The following is an 11,863-nucleotide window of genomic DNA, read 5'->3' on the forward strand; positions in this document are numbered from 1 at the left end:
AACCACTCCTATGGATTAGATACATATGCACTAGTTCTCCCCAGTGTGAGTCTCTAGCTCAGATCATGCACCTGAGTTCAGACCTGTGTCTATAAGACATCTCCAGTAGGCTATTCCCATTTCTCAACCCCATATCTCACACCACACAGGCCCCCTCCTTGTTCCCAGTGAGTGTACCACTGAGTCACCAAGCTAGAAACTCAGGAATCATCCTAATTACCTCTGTGTCCCTCACTCCTGCACATCCATCACTTCCAATCAGATCCTGGCAATACTCCATCTGCAATGTCTTTTGAATCTGCCCTCTCCTCCGGACCCCACAGTCACAGACCTGGGTTTCACCCTTCTGTTTCTTGCTTGTATTGCTTAAATAGCCCTGACCCATCTCGTCCAAGCCACTCACACTTCCTTCAAACCATCTACAAGGAGCAGTCAGAGTTATCTTTCTAAAGCACAAAGCTAATCTTGTCCTTAAAATCTTTCAATGGCTCCCCATTGTCTACCTACACGTTCAAGTCCAAGGGTCTTAAAATTTAGCAGCCCTCTGTGTTCCAAACTGCCTCACCACCATGTTTTCTCCAATGAGTTTCTCCTGGCCTTCTACCCCCTCCTCCCAGCTTGCCTTTCCCATTATAATGTGAATTCCTTGAGAGGAGGAACTAGATCTTAATCATCTCTACAGAGCTCAACACAGAGTAGGTTGGGTGAAGGAATGAATTTATTCTCAAGAAATCATGTAGCCAGAACCGGTTTGGCTCAGTGGATAGAGCGTCGGCCTGCGGACTGAAGGGTCCCAGGTTCGATTCCGGTCAAGGGGATGTACCTGGGTTGCGGGCACATCCCCAGTAGGGGTGTGCAGGAGGCGGCTGATCGATGTTTCTCTCTCATCGATGTTTCTAACTCTCTATCTCTCTCCCTTCCTCTCTGTAAAAAATCAATAAAATATATTTAAAAAAAAAAGAAATCATGTGACTGAAGGGAAAGTCATATGAAGGAAACTTCACTGTAGCAACATTCATAATAAAGAAAAAGTGCAAAAAACTAAGTGTTCAACAATAGAGAACTTTTATTAATTACTAGAGGACTGGTGTGCTAATTAGACATCAGGCCGAAACCAGCTCTCTGACATCCCCTGAGGGGTCCCAGATTGCGAGGGGTCCCAGATTTCTAGAGGGCGCAGGCTAGGCTGAGGGACCTCACCAGTGCACAATTGGGGCCGGGGAGGGAGTGGGAGGTTGGCCAGCCAGGGAGGGACTGCAGGAGGGCTCCAGGGCGTGTCCAGCTGGACCCCAGCAGCAAGCTAACCTACCAATCAGAGCATCTGCCCCCTGGTGGTCAGTGCACGTCATAGCAAGCAGTTGAGCGGCCTTAGCATATCATTAGCATATTACGCTTTGATTGGTTGAAAGGCCAACCGGTGGACCGGACACTTAGCATATTAAGCTTTTATTATATAGGACTAGAGGCCCGGTGCACAAAAATTTGTGCACTTGGGGGGGTCCCTCAGCCTGGCCTGTGCCCTCTCGCAGTCTGGGACCCCTTGGGGGATGACCACCTGCTGGTTTAGGCCCACTCCCTGGGGAATTGGGCCTAAGCTGGCAGTCAGACATCACTCTGGCAGCCCAGGAGCCCTCGGGGGATATCCACTTGCCAGCAGGGAGCAGGCCTAAGCTACAGTCTGACATCCTTAGAGCTGCTGAGGAGGTGGGAGATGCTCCTACCACCACCGCTGTACTGGCAGCCATCAGCCTGGCTTGTGGCTGAGCAGACTCCCCCTGTGGGAGCGCACTGACACAGGGGGCAGCTCCTGCATTGAGCGTCTGCCCCTGGTGGTCAGTGTGTGTCATAGTGACCAGTCATTCCTAGTCAATCTGCTGTTAAGGTCAGTTTGCATATTACCCTTTTATTATATAGGATAGAGTCCTGGTGCACAGGTGGGGGGCGGCTGGTTTGCCCTGAAGGGTGTCCCGGATCAGGGTGGGGGTCCCGCTGGGGTGCCTGGCCAGCCTGGGTTAGGGGCTGATGGGTGTTTGCAGGCTGGTCACACCCCCTTCAGGGTGGGGTTCCCCACTGGGGTGCCTGGCCAGCCTGGGTGAGGGGCTGAGGGCCATTTGCAGGCTGGTCAAGCCCTCCCCCCAGTGGGGACCCTCACCCCATGGAGGTTTGGCCAGCCTGGGTGAGGGGCTGATGGCTGTTTTCAGGCTGGCCACACCCCCTTTAGGGTGGGGGGTCTCTACTGGGGTGCCTGGCCAGTCTGGGTGAGGGGCTGAGGGCCGTTTTCAGGCTGGCCAAGCCCCCCGGTGACAGAAGCTCCCAGCCTCTCCTTTTTTTCTTTTCTTTTTTTTAATTCTGGGATTTATTCACCTTCTATAATTGAAACTTAGTTGCCTTCAGTGGAGCTCAGAGCCGCCCAGGAAGCTTGGCTTCCTCCATCACTGGAGCAACCAAGCCTCCTGCTCGCTTCAGCTTCATGGCTGCCAGCCGCCATTTTGGTTGGGTTAATTTGCATATAGTCACTCTGATTGGCTGGTGGGCTGGCTGAAGGCACAGTGAAGGTACGGTCAATTTGCATGTTTGTCTTTTATTAGATTAGATGGGCCATCCAGTTAATGGAATGTGATGCAGCTGTTAAAATACTAATTCTGAAGCTTATGTAGCAACTCAGAAAGTATTTGTAATGTAATAAAAGTAGAATAGAACATGGTCTGTACGCTAGGATTAAAATTATGTAAAAGTATGCACACACACAAACTGATCAGAATGAGAATAGAAACAAATGAATACAGATGATGTGTTTAAGGTGTTTGGGGAAGTACTCTTTGTGATTTTCTTAGCTCTTTCCAGATTCCATTTATTGTTGTTAAAATGTCATTTGTGCTTAAATGCAAACTGACAGAGGAAAAATATACTGAAATGGGTGCTTTGATTTCATCAAGTCCTTTGATAAGCTGTGGTACAAACACAAGAAACCAACCTCCCACCCAACCCCCATTCTTAATTGGCTGTGTGATATTGATTAAGTAATATCTGCAGCTCTGAGCAACCATTTCTCTTATTCTGTCTAGCTGGAAGTCCTGTGGTTATTCCTCACTCCCAAATCAACTCTCATCACTTCTGTTAGCAGTACCACCATCTTCCCAGTGCCCTCAAGACTGAAAACTTCAGAATTCACCTTCCATTGTCTCACCATCTCCACTATCTCCCTAATCCTCAGCTCCAATCAATTATCTGTTCCTTTGAATAATCATTTATAGTATGCTTTACTATGGACCTGGTTCTAGACAAAGAGTCCTTGCCCTCTTAGTTAATACTGTCTGGTTGAGAAATGCTAACAATGTTTCTCTTTCTTGCTTCTCTGCAGACTACTGAAGGGTAGAGTGGAAGGCAGAGACAGCAACATATAAAACAGAACCTCCTGAGTTAGGAGCTTGTCCCCATGGTGGGAGGAGTTCAGGAACAGACTAGATACTCTCAGGAATAGTATAGTAAGACCTGGCACAATGAGTTAAATGTTAACTCAATTTATTCATTTAACAAGTATTTACCAAGTGCTGGACACAATGCCAAGCTCTCTGTTAGGTAGCAAAGGACCTGCTCAGATGAATTAGGGTAGGCTCTGTCATAGAGTTACTCACAGTCTAGTGGAGGACAGACAAGGAAATCAGTCATTACAGCCCAATACGCCAAGTGCTGTCATGGAATTTGAACCGAGGGTTCTGGGGCAGAAGAATGTAGGATTGACCCTGCCTAGGGGCCTGGGGCCTCACAGAGCCAGAGGGACTAGAACTGTGTTTATCTCCAAGGCTGAAGAGATTAGGGGTCCAGGAAGGGGGGTTGAGTTGTCCACAGCCTTTCCCAGGGCGAGGGAATCATCAGGTCCACAGGCAGGAAGCTAGAAAGCTTTTTCAGAGCAGTAATTGTTTGGAATGGCTTAAGCTTTGAGGTTTGGAATGGGTGAAGGGAGCAATGAATGTCCAGGCACAGGAAGCAGCAGATGACTGGCAGAGGGAGGGACCTGAGGAGTCCAGGAAGGAGGGCCAAGGGAGTTTCAAAGTAGGGAAATCACATGATAGACTGAGTTTTAGTTAAATAACCGGATGGTCTCTAATGTCCCCTCTCTTCCCTGAGATTTTATAAGTGCCAAGTGTGTTGTATAGGAAGCAGGGGCAGGACACCAAGGTTCAAGGAGAGTTCCTACCCTTTCACCCTCTCGGCAATCTGCAGAGAAGCAAGAGAGATTAAATAAAATGTTGGTTCTTCCCAACTTATAGTATGGGCAGACCGGCTGGTCTAGAGAACTGGGAAGAAGAGGTAGACCAAATATGTTTAAGAAATAATATTAGCCCTGCTGGCGTGGCTCACTGATTGAGGATCAATCATGACCTAGGTCATGGTTCGATTCCCTGTCAGGGCACATGCCCAGGTTGCGGACTCGATCCCCAGTGTGGGGCGTGAAAAAGGCAGCTGATCAATGATTCTCTCTCATCATTGATGCTTCCATCTCTCTCTCCCTCTCCCTTCCTCTCTGAAATCAATAAAAATATTATTTAAAAAAGAAATAATATTAAATATTAATTAAAATGCATTCTATTGCTTGTACAATCATGTGTATGTGGACCTTAAAGTAGCCTCGCTTTGCAGTCTACTAGAAGGCAGGAAGTTTGCTAGCTCAGCGGTTCTCAACCTGTGGGTCGAGACCCCTTTGGCGGTCGAATGACCCTTTCATAGGGGTCGCCTAAGACCATCCTGCATATCAGATATTTACATTACGATTCATAACAGTAGCAACATTACAGTTATGAAGTAGCAACGAAAATAATTTTATGGTTGGGTCACAACATGAGGAATTGTATTTAAAGGGTCAGAAGGTTGAGAACCACTGGTCTAGCTCATCTTGGCATGTCTAGCACCTAACACAGAATCAGGTGCCTCAGAGGAGGAGGAAGGGAGGGAAAGGGAGGGAGGAGATTGCCTTTTGGAAACTGCCCTTTTTCAGCGGCCCTTCCCAAGCTCCGGATCTATGACCTCCCACCAGCAGGTGGCAAGATAGTCCCTGCTCCCCTTGAAAGAGTGGGGTGGGCGGAGCATCCAGGGTGGGCGGAGCATCCAAGGTCGGCGCGCGCAGCCTCCGACCCTTTTTTCTTGGTGCACCGGAAAGAGGCGGTCCTCTTTCTTTGCCTAGCGCAGCCATGGTAAGACAACTTTTTTGCGAGCTCTTGGGATACCATCAGCCTCCATCCTCCCAGGGCCAGGACTGTCCGGAGTTTCGGGGCCCCCTCAGGGAGTGGCCGGACGAAGGCAAACGGGGTTTGGCCTGCAGGGTTGGCCCAGGCGGGCTGGAGAGCGAGGGAGGAGGTGATAGGTGGCTCTGGCGGGAAGGCCTTGGTCTCTGGCGGGCCATGCATACTTCCCCCGCTGGGAGGAGCGGCTTTCTAATCAGGCCGGGACCTGGAGGGCCAGGGCTGGTGGGCAGCAGCTGCAACTGGCAGAAAAGGATTTTCTTCGTCATTGTCTTTTTGGCACGGCCTTACTTTGCGAACTGAGGCCAGTAAGCATCTGTACACAGCATTCAATAGGCTTCCGCATTTTAAAGTGAAAGCCAGTGTTGGCTTTTGGCTTTGGAGTGAAGGGGAGCAGCTATTGGCACGTGGTTGTGCTGAGGTCAGGTTCATCGCCACCAGACGCTCGTGTTGGGAAAACTTTTCTATTTGATCAACAAGTAGAAGCACAGATTGGGTCCTGGTCCACATTTCTGTTGCCGGCTGGCTGTGTGCCAAGAAGTTCAACCCCTGTCCGTTTTCACCAGTATAGTGTCCTAGAAAAAGTAAAAGCTTCGAGAAGCAGACACACTTTTAAGCAGTAACATGAAAATACTTACAAAACTCTTCCTCAGGCTCGTGGTCCCAAGAAGCATCTGAAGCGTGTAGCAGCTCCAAAGCATTGGATGCTGGATAAACTGACTGGTGTGTTTGTAAGTATCATTATATTGTAATTGTATTTCAAGGGACAGTTTTACTGAGATATAATTGACATAATTTAAGGGACATATTTTATACCATTACGTTCCTTTATATCAGACATCCTTGATTGCTGTATTCATAATGTTTCTTGCAGTGCCTCCCATAAGATTTCTGTACCTCATTTATTCCACATACCACATCGTACACTTACATGGACTCAGGACCCATGTGTACTTAACAGGCCTGGTCCTTTGAAGGGGGGGAAAATATTGTAAAATTTTAAGGTATGGAATAGTGTAGGCTTTAAATACCTCTTGTTGACCTAAATTGGAGGGGGGTTGATGGACAGTCTGGTGTCTAGGTAATGGATCTCGGGATTTGGAAGGTGAATTTGTGTGAATCCCAACAATAGCTTGCTTGAGAGGGTGTTTTTTAAAATCATTTCACAGGCTCCTCGGCCATCTACCGGTCCCCACAAGCTGAGAGAATGTCTCCCTCTCATCATTTTCTTAAGGAACAGACTTAAGTATGCTCTAACAGGAGATGAAGTAAAGAAGATCTGCATGCAGCGGTTTATTAAGATTGATGGCAAGGTCCGAACCGATATAACCTACCCTGCTGGTTTTATGGGTAAGTGGTTAGTACTTGGCTCCTTAAAACATTAAGTAGCTCTCATCATTAGCCTTAGGAATCCACGTTGTTTTAAATGGGAAGCATTTTATTTTTTCTTACTGTGGTATAGTTAATGCAACATGGGATAGTGGGGTCACTATAGTAACCTTAGTTACTGTTTGATATCAGATGTCATCAGCATTGACAAGACTGGAGAGAACTTCCGCCTGATCTATGACACTAAGGGCCGCTTTGCAGTTCATCGTATTACTCCTGAGGAGGCCAAGGTGAGTGCAAGCAGACTGGGTTTTCATTCAGTAAAATTACTTAGGTACATGGGCTGGTCTATTGGGGTGAGATGGGTAAATTAAGATTACTTAAAATCTTGTATCTGGAAATGTCCAGTTAACAATTTGGTTAAATTCTATCATATGTGCAATTTCCTGTTGTGTTATTAAAAGCATTTCTAATAGCTGTATAGCAGTCTGCTGCTGGATGTCTAATAACTGACCCCCATTTTAAGTTAACATTCTCAACAGATTTTCTTTTTTTTATGACAGATATAAAATAAGGGTCCTCTAAGGATAAAGGACTAGAAAACCAATATCTAGTCCAATCCAGTTGGCCCTTTGTCATATCTCCATTACTCTGGAGGGGAAAGGTGTTAATGGAGGAGACTGAAAATCCTTGGGCACTATTTTGAGATAGCTTGAAAAAAGATTATAGACATTGGTTGTTTTATGAAATTTGTTGTGATGGTTTACACAAAGGTTTATGGTTTCTTGAATTATTGGCTGTAAATGAAGATTGATGTGTGTGATTCAACTCCTAACTTCCTTAGCTGCCTTGTTATTGGCAGGCTGGAGGGTATGTTCATGACATCGGGGTGATTTGATTTAGTTTAAAATGTCAGGGAATGATAAATCCAAAGCTGAAACATTTTGTGAGGTATTTGTTGATTGGATTAACTTCTAATGCAATTGCAGTTCTTGAGACACTCAGTTGTGATGCACAGGGAGCCACTAAGAGGCACTTTTTAGGAATGGCGAGGGAAGAATTCAGGGGCTCCATGAGGCTTAAACAGCCTGGGGAAAGGAGGGTGATCAGCCCACTCCATGGAGGAATTAGGATTTATGGTGCCTTCGTGCCTTGGATTTTAACATGGGGTGATGTGCTGCTACAAGGAAAATCCCATGGTGACATTAGCCTAGAGAGAGGGGCAATGTACAAGATACATTTGTGGAGGGTGGCAAGAAAAGTCAAGGACACATTCTGCTGTAGTTCAGGAAACCAGCACTTCCTATGTAGGGCTGCTGCCTTTGGCTGCTAATTGCATTTTTAACCTGGCAACTTGTGGCTTTGAAAGAACCTTTTTGTCTACTGTGGAGCATAGTGCATGTGCACTAGACTAAATGAAGCTAATCTTTGTGTGTTTCTAGTACAAGTTGTGCAAAGTGAGGAAGATCTTTGTGGGCACAAAAGGAATCCCTCATCTGGTAACCCATGATGCTCGCACCATCCGCTACCCTGATCCCCTCATCAAGGTGAACGACACCATTCAGATTGATTTGGAGACAGGCAAAATTACTGATTTCATCAAGTTTGACACTGGTAAGCAAGCCTCTACACTACCTGGGCATTCTCTTGAAAGCCCAGCTATAAGAGCTGTTTAGGTTTTTTGTTTTGTTTTATTTTTTCCATCACCATTTATCCCTTCTGTGCCATCTTCCCTGCAGGAGCTGTTCTTTGCTTTTCTCTCCCCCCACCCCTTTTTTTAAATTTGTTTATTAATTACATTTCATCAGTCAGGTCCTGGGTACAGAGTTTTCGTTTGAATCTTCCAGGTGATTCCCATGCACCTAGTTAGCAACAGAAGCTAGATGTCCTTTGTTGTAGTAAGGGAAACTGGAGAGTGTAGCTACTCTAAGGCCCAAATGCTCAGAATATTCTGGATGACTGAGGTGAAGTCTGGCATAGCACATTCTCAGGCCTGTTCTAGATGTCTCAAATTCCCCTATCCGTGGAAACAGCTTGAGGGCTGGGCAGGTAAGTCTGGTGAAAAAGCAAGCCAGCCTCTTTGTAATAAGAGCTCTTGTTGATGCTGTCATTGTGCCTTGGAAGAACAGCATAGTCTGGGCAAGACATAGTTTGGACCTGGCAAGGTGGGTGCAGTATAGTTCACATTTGTTAGGTGTGTAGGAGGGGTGGGAGAAATCTTAACAGGCCTGGCTTGGGTAACAGATGCACAGGAGTAAATTTGAATGAGAGAAGGGATTAATGAACTTACACCTGTCTCTGTCATGTAATACACTCGGTTGTAATAGCAGATTATTCCTTCTTGCCTAGGTAACTTGTGCATGGTGACCGGCGGTGCTAACCTGGGAAGAATTGGCATAATCACCAACAGGGAGAGGCATCCTGGTTCTTTTGACGTAGTTCATGTGAAAGATGCCAATGGCAACAGTTTTGCCACCCGGCTCTCCAACATTTTTGTAATTGGCAAAGTAAGTCTTGGGTTTCCCTTCTCTCCAGTCTAAGGAAAACCTGTAAATGCAGGTACTGCTGGGATTGCAGCTCCTGACGGACTGGCTGTGCAGAACCTAGTGTGAAGCTTCTTCTGGGATAGGGCTCACATAGAGTGGGGCTGGGCAGACCTGTGCTTTTTTAGTGTTGCAGAAGCAGCAGGAGGGCTGATCACCTTGGTTGGTAAAAAGTGCCAATGGTGATCATCAGCCTTGTAGTTTTTGCATTTACGTATATGGGCAGTAGGTTTAGGGGAATGGCTCCAAGTAGTGAGTGTTTCTGAAAAACCAGCATCCAAGTGTCTGAAGATTTCTCGGCTGTTGCTAAGTGCTTTCGCAAGCAGGCTTCTCCTTTAAATGACATGATAAATGTGCCGAACTGCTAATGGAGTTGGTGTAAAGCAGGTTTTGATTCTTGTTTTCTCCTTCAGGGCAACAAACCATGGATTTCCTTACCCCGTGGAAAGGGTATCCGCCTCACCATTGCTGAAGAGAGAGACAAGAGACTGGCGGCCAAACAGAGCAGTGGCTGAAATGAGCTCTAGGTGACATGATTGGAAAAGTCTTTGTACTTAATTAAAGATAATACAGCATGATTAATTGCCTTTTTGGTATGAGAGGGTTGGGTTTTTTATTTTTTTAATATAGTTTCCTGCTATTCTACTTTATAACATGTAAAGCAGATGGAATTTTTCAGACATTCTATTTACCTTCCTGTGTCTGTTACAGGCTGGGCTTGGGTAGTGATGGGAAGGAGAACACACCTGACAAAGAAGGAACAGCAGCCCTTGACTTGGCCAAGACCTTGTCTACCCTGTTAAGTCTTGACTTTAAAAGAAAATCAGTGCCTTCCTTTATCTCTGGTCTTCCTGCCACTGCTGTCCTCCACTCCAACCTCAGGTCTCTGCAAAACAGAAAGTGTGTGGAAAATAAACATATTCCTGCTTCCTTGACCTTGTAATGTCAGGTGGGACTTGACTGCCAAACCCCAAAAGTGCCCCTGCTGTAAGGTGCCAGGTCCTATACCTGTTCATCTCAAGCCCTGGGTCTTCTCCAAAAATTATTGTGCCTTTTGCTGTTAGCCTTCTCAACCAGCAATTATTCCCATTACACTATAAAGCGTGTTTTGCAAAAACCAAAAGCACCATAGCCAGGCTTCCCAACCTTCACATTCATTTAATGTCATTATTTGCTACAATCTACGCAGGCTTCCTAAATCAGTGGTTCTCAACCTTCTGGCCCTTTAAATACAGTTCCTCATGCTGTGACCCGCTACTTCATAACTGTAATGTTGCTACTGTTATGAATCGTAACGTAACTATCTGATACGCAGGATGGTCTTAGGGGACCCCTGTGAAAGGGTCGTTCGACCACCAAAGGGGTTGAGAAACGCTGTCCTAAATCATCCCACCATGACAGGTTTGGGGTTGAAACACTTGGACATATTTCTCCATCTGAGGCATGCATGATGTGTCTGTGCCAAATCACTATATTTAACTGGGGGTGTCTAATGGTCATCCCTGGTTCCCAGGCCTGTGGTTCAGAGAAGAGGCCTGCTGAGGAACTGGCTTGGCCCCTGCCTGAGTTAAGAGTGGCAGAATGCTGGTCTGGAATAACTGAACATCATCCAAATCAGTCATCTAAAGGAGGCATGTTCAGGAGTCTGAAGCCCAGATTTGGCCACACAAGACTCCCCTGTTTGACAAATTGCAAACTCCAAATCACTACTGGCAGGGGCCTCAGGACCTCTGCCTAAGCAGGAGCAGAGAATGGAATCTTACCTGTACAGGCCATTGTGAGGTTCACGGTTAGAAGCAAATTGGTGCCTCCTTGAGGAATGGGCAAGTGAGGCTGAAAAGTCCAAGTACTAGGGTCCCTGAATGCTGGTGGGTTCTCTTGCTGCACCCACCTTGGCTGCACTTTCTAGGTTCTAAGTCTCGGCTAAGGAACCAAAGCAAATGGGAATGAGGCTTCCAACTTGGTTCCACAAGTGCGGTTTTTTCCTGAATACTGATAGGCCGGCCATCTTACATAATGGGAACTAGTGTGTTCAGCTGCAGTTTCCTCACATCAACAGAATTTTTTTTAAGACATTTTAAATTTGTTTTAATTTTGTTAAGCTGCACAAATTTTTTATTAGCAACTAACCCCACTGTGGGAAAAGTTGACATCGTAACACCAGATCATGTCAACAGACTCAGCCAAAGTGGCCTGTATCATCGGAATGAGCTACAAGTTTCCAAATAAAATAGCTCTTTGTAGGGCTTTTCAAGGCTTCCAATTTGATTCATGAAGTCTTAACAGCCTTTACGGATCATCTCAGCAAGGAGGCAGACGTCCCAAAATGAAACAAGCAGAACTTGGCAGGGCAGCCTCATGCTCCCATCAGGGCAACACAACTTTGAATGAGAACAAGAATACAAACATCTAGGACTTGTGTACTTCATAGTTCACAACTGACATCTTGATTTTTTTTATTTTAATTCTCATCCGAGAAAATGTTTTCATTGATTTTTAGAGGAAGAGAGATAGAAATAGAAATATCAATTGCTGGCCTCTCGTATGCACCTGGACCGGGGATGGAATCTACAACCTTTTCTGATGTGTGGAAGAACACTCCAGTCAGCTGAGCCATCCAACCACAGGGCCCATCTTGATTTTTTAGTATCCAAATCCTGTGTTCTCCTTGCTAAGCCACAGAAAGTGATATCCATCCCACTGCTCCCTGATCAATGCCAATCTATCCAATCATCTGTCATGGCAAATTCC

General features: G+C 46.0%; 1 protein-coding gene across 2 annotated transcripts; it reads left to right on the forward strand.

Moving 5' to 3' along the window:
- Positions 1-5,118: 5,118 nt before the first annotated feature.
- RPS4X (ribosomal protein S4, X-linked) lies at positions 5,119-10,055 on the forward strand. 2 transcript variants are annotated; one of them, XM_023764217.1, is made up of 8 exons: positions 5,119-5,192; positions 5,894-5,971; positions 6,410-6,590; positions 6,762-6,859; positions 8,012-8,183; positions 8,919-9,076; positions 9,526-9,639; positions 9,824-10,055. In XM_023764217.1, the coding sequence occupies exons 1-7, from the start codon at positions 5,190-5,192 to the stop codon at positions 9,625-9,627; spliced, it is 792 nt and encodes a 263-aa protein (XP_023619985.1). In that variant the 5' UTR covers positions 5,119-5,189; the 3' UTR covers positions 9,628-9,639; positions 9,824-10,055. The 2 variants fall into 2 exon arrangements, with proteins under 2 accessions (XP_023619985.1, XP_006082927.1); XM_006082865.3 differs by lacking the exon at positions 9,824-10,055 and having other exon boundaries at positions 9,526-9,690.
- The last annotated feature ends 1,808 nt before the right edge of the window (positions 10,056-11,863 follow it).

The sequence above is a fragment of the Myotis lucifugus genome, unplaced genomic scaffold, assembly GCF_000147115.1.
Source record: "Myotis lucifugus unplaced genomic scaffold, Myoluc2.0 scaffold_4, whole genome shotgun sequence".
Lineage (NCBI taxonomy): Eukaryota > Metazoa > Chordata > Mammalia > Chiroptera > Vespertilionidae > Myotis > Myotis lucifugus.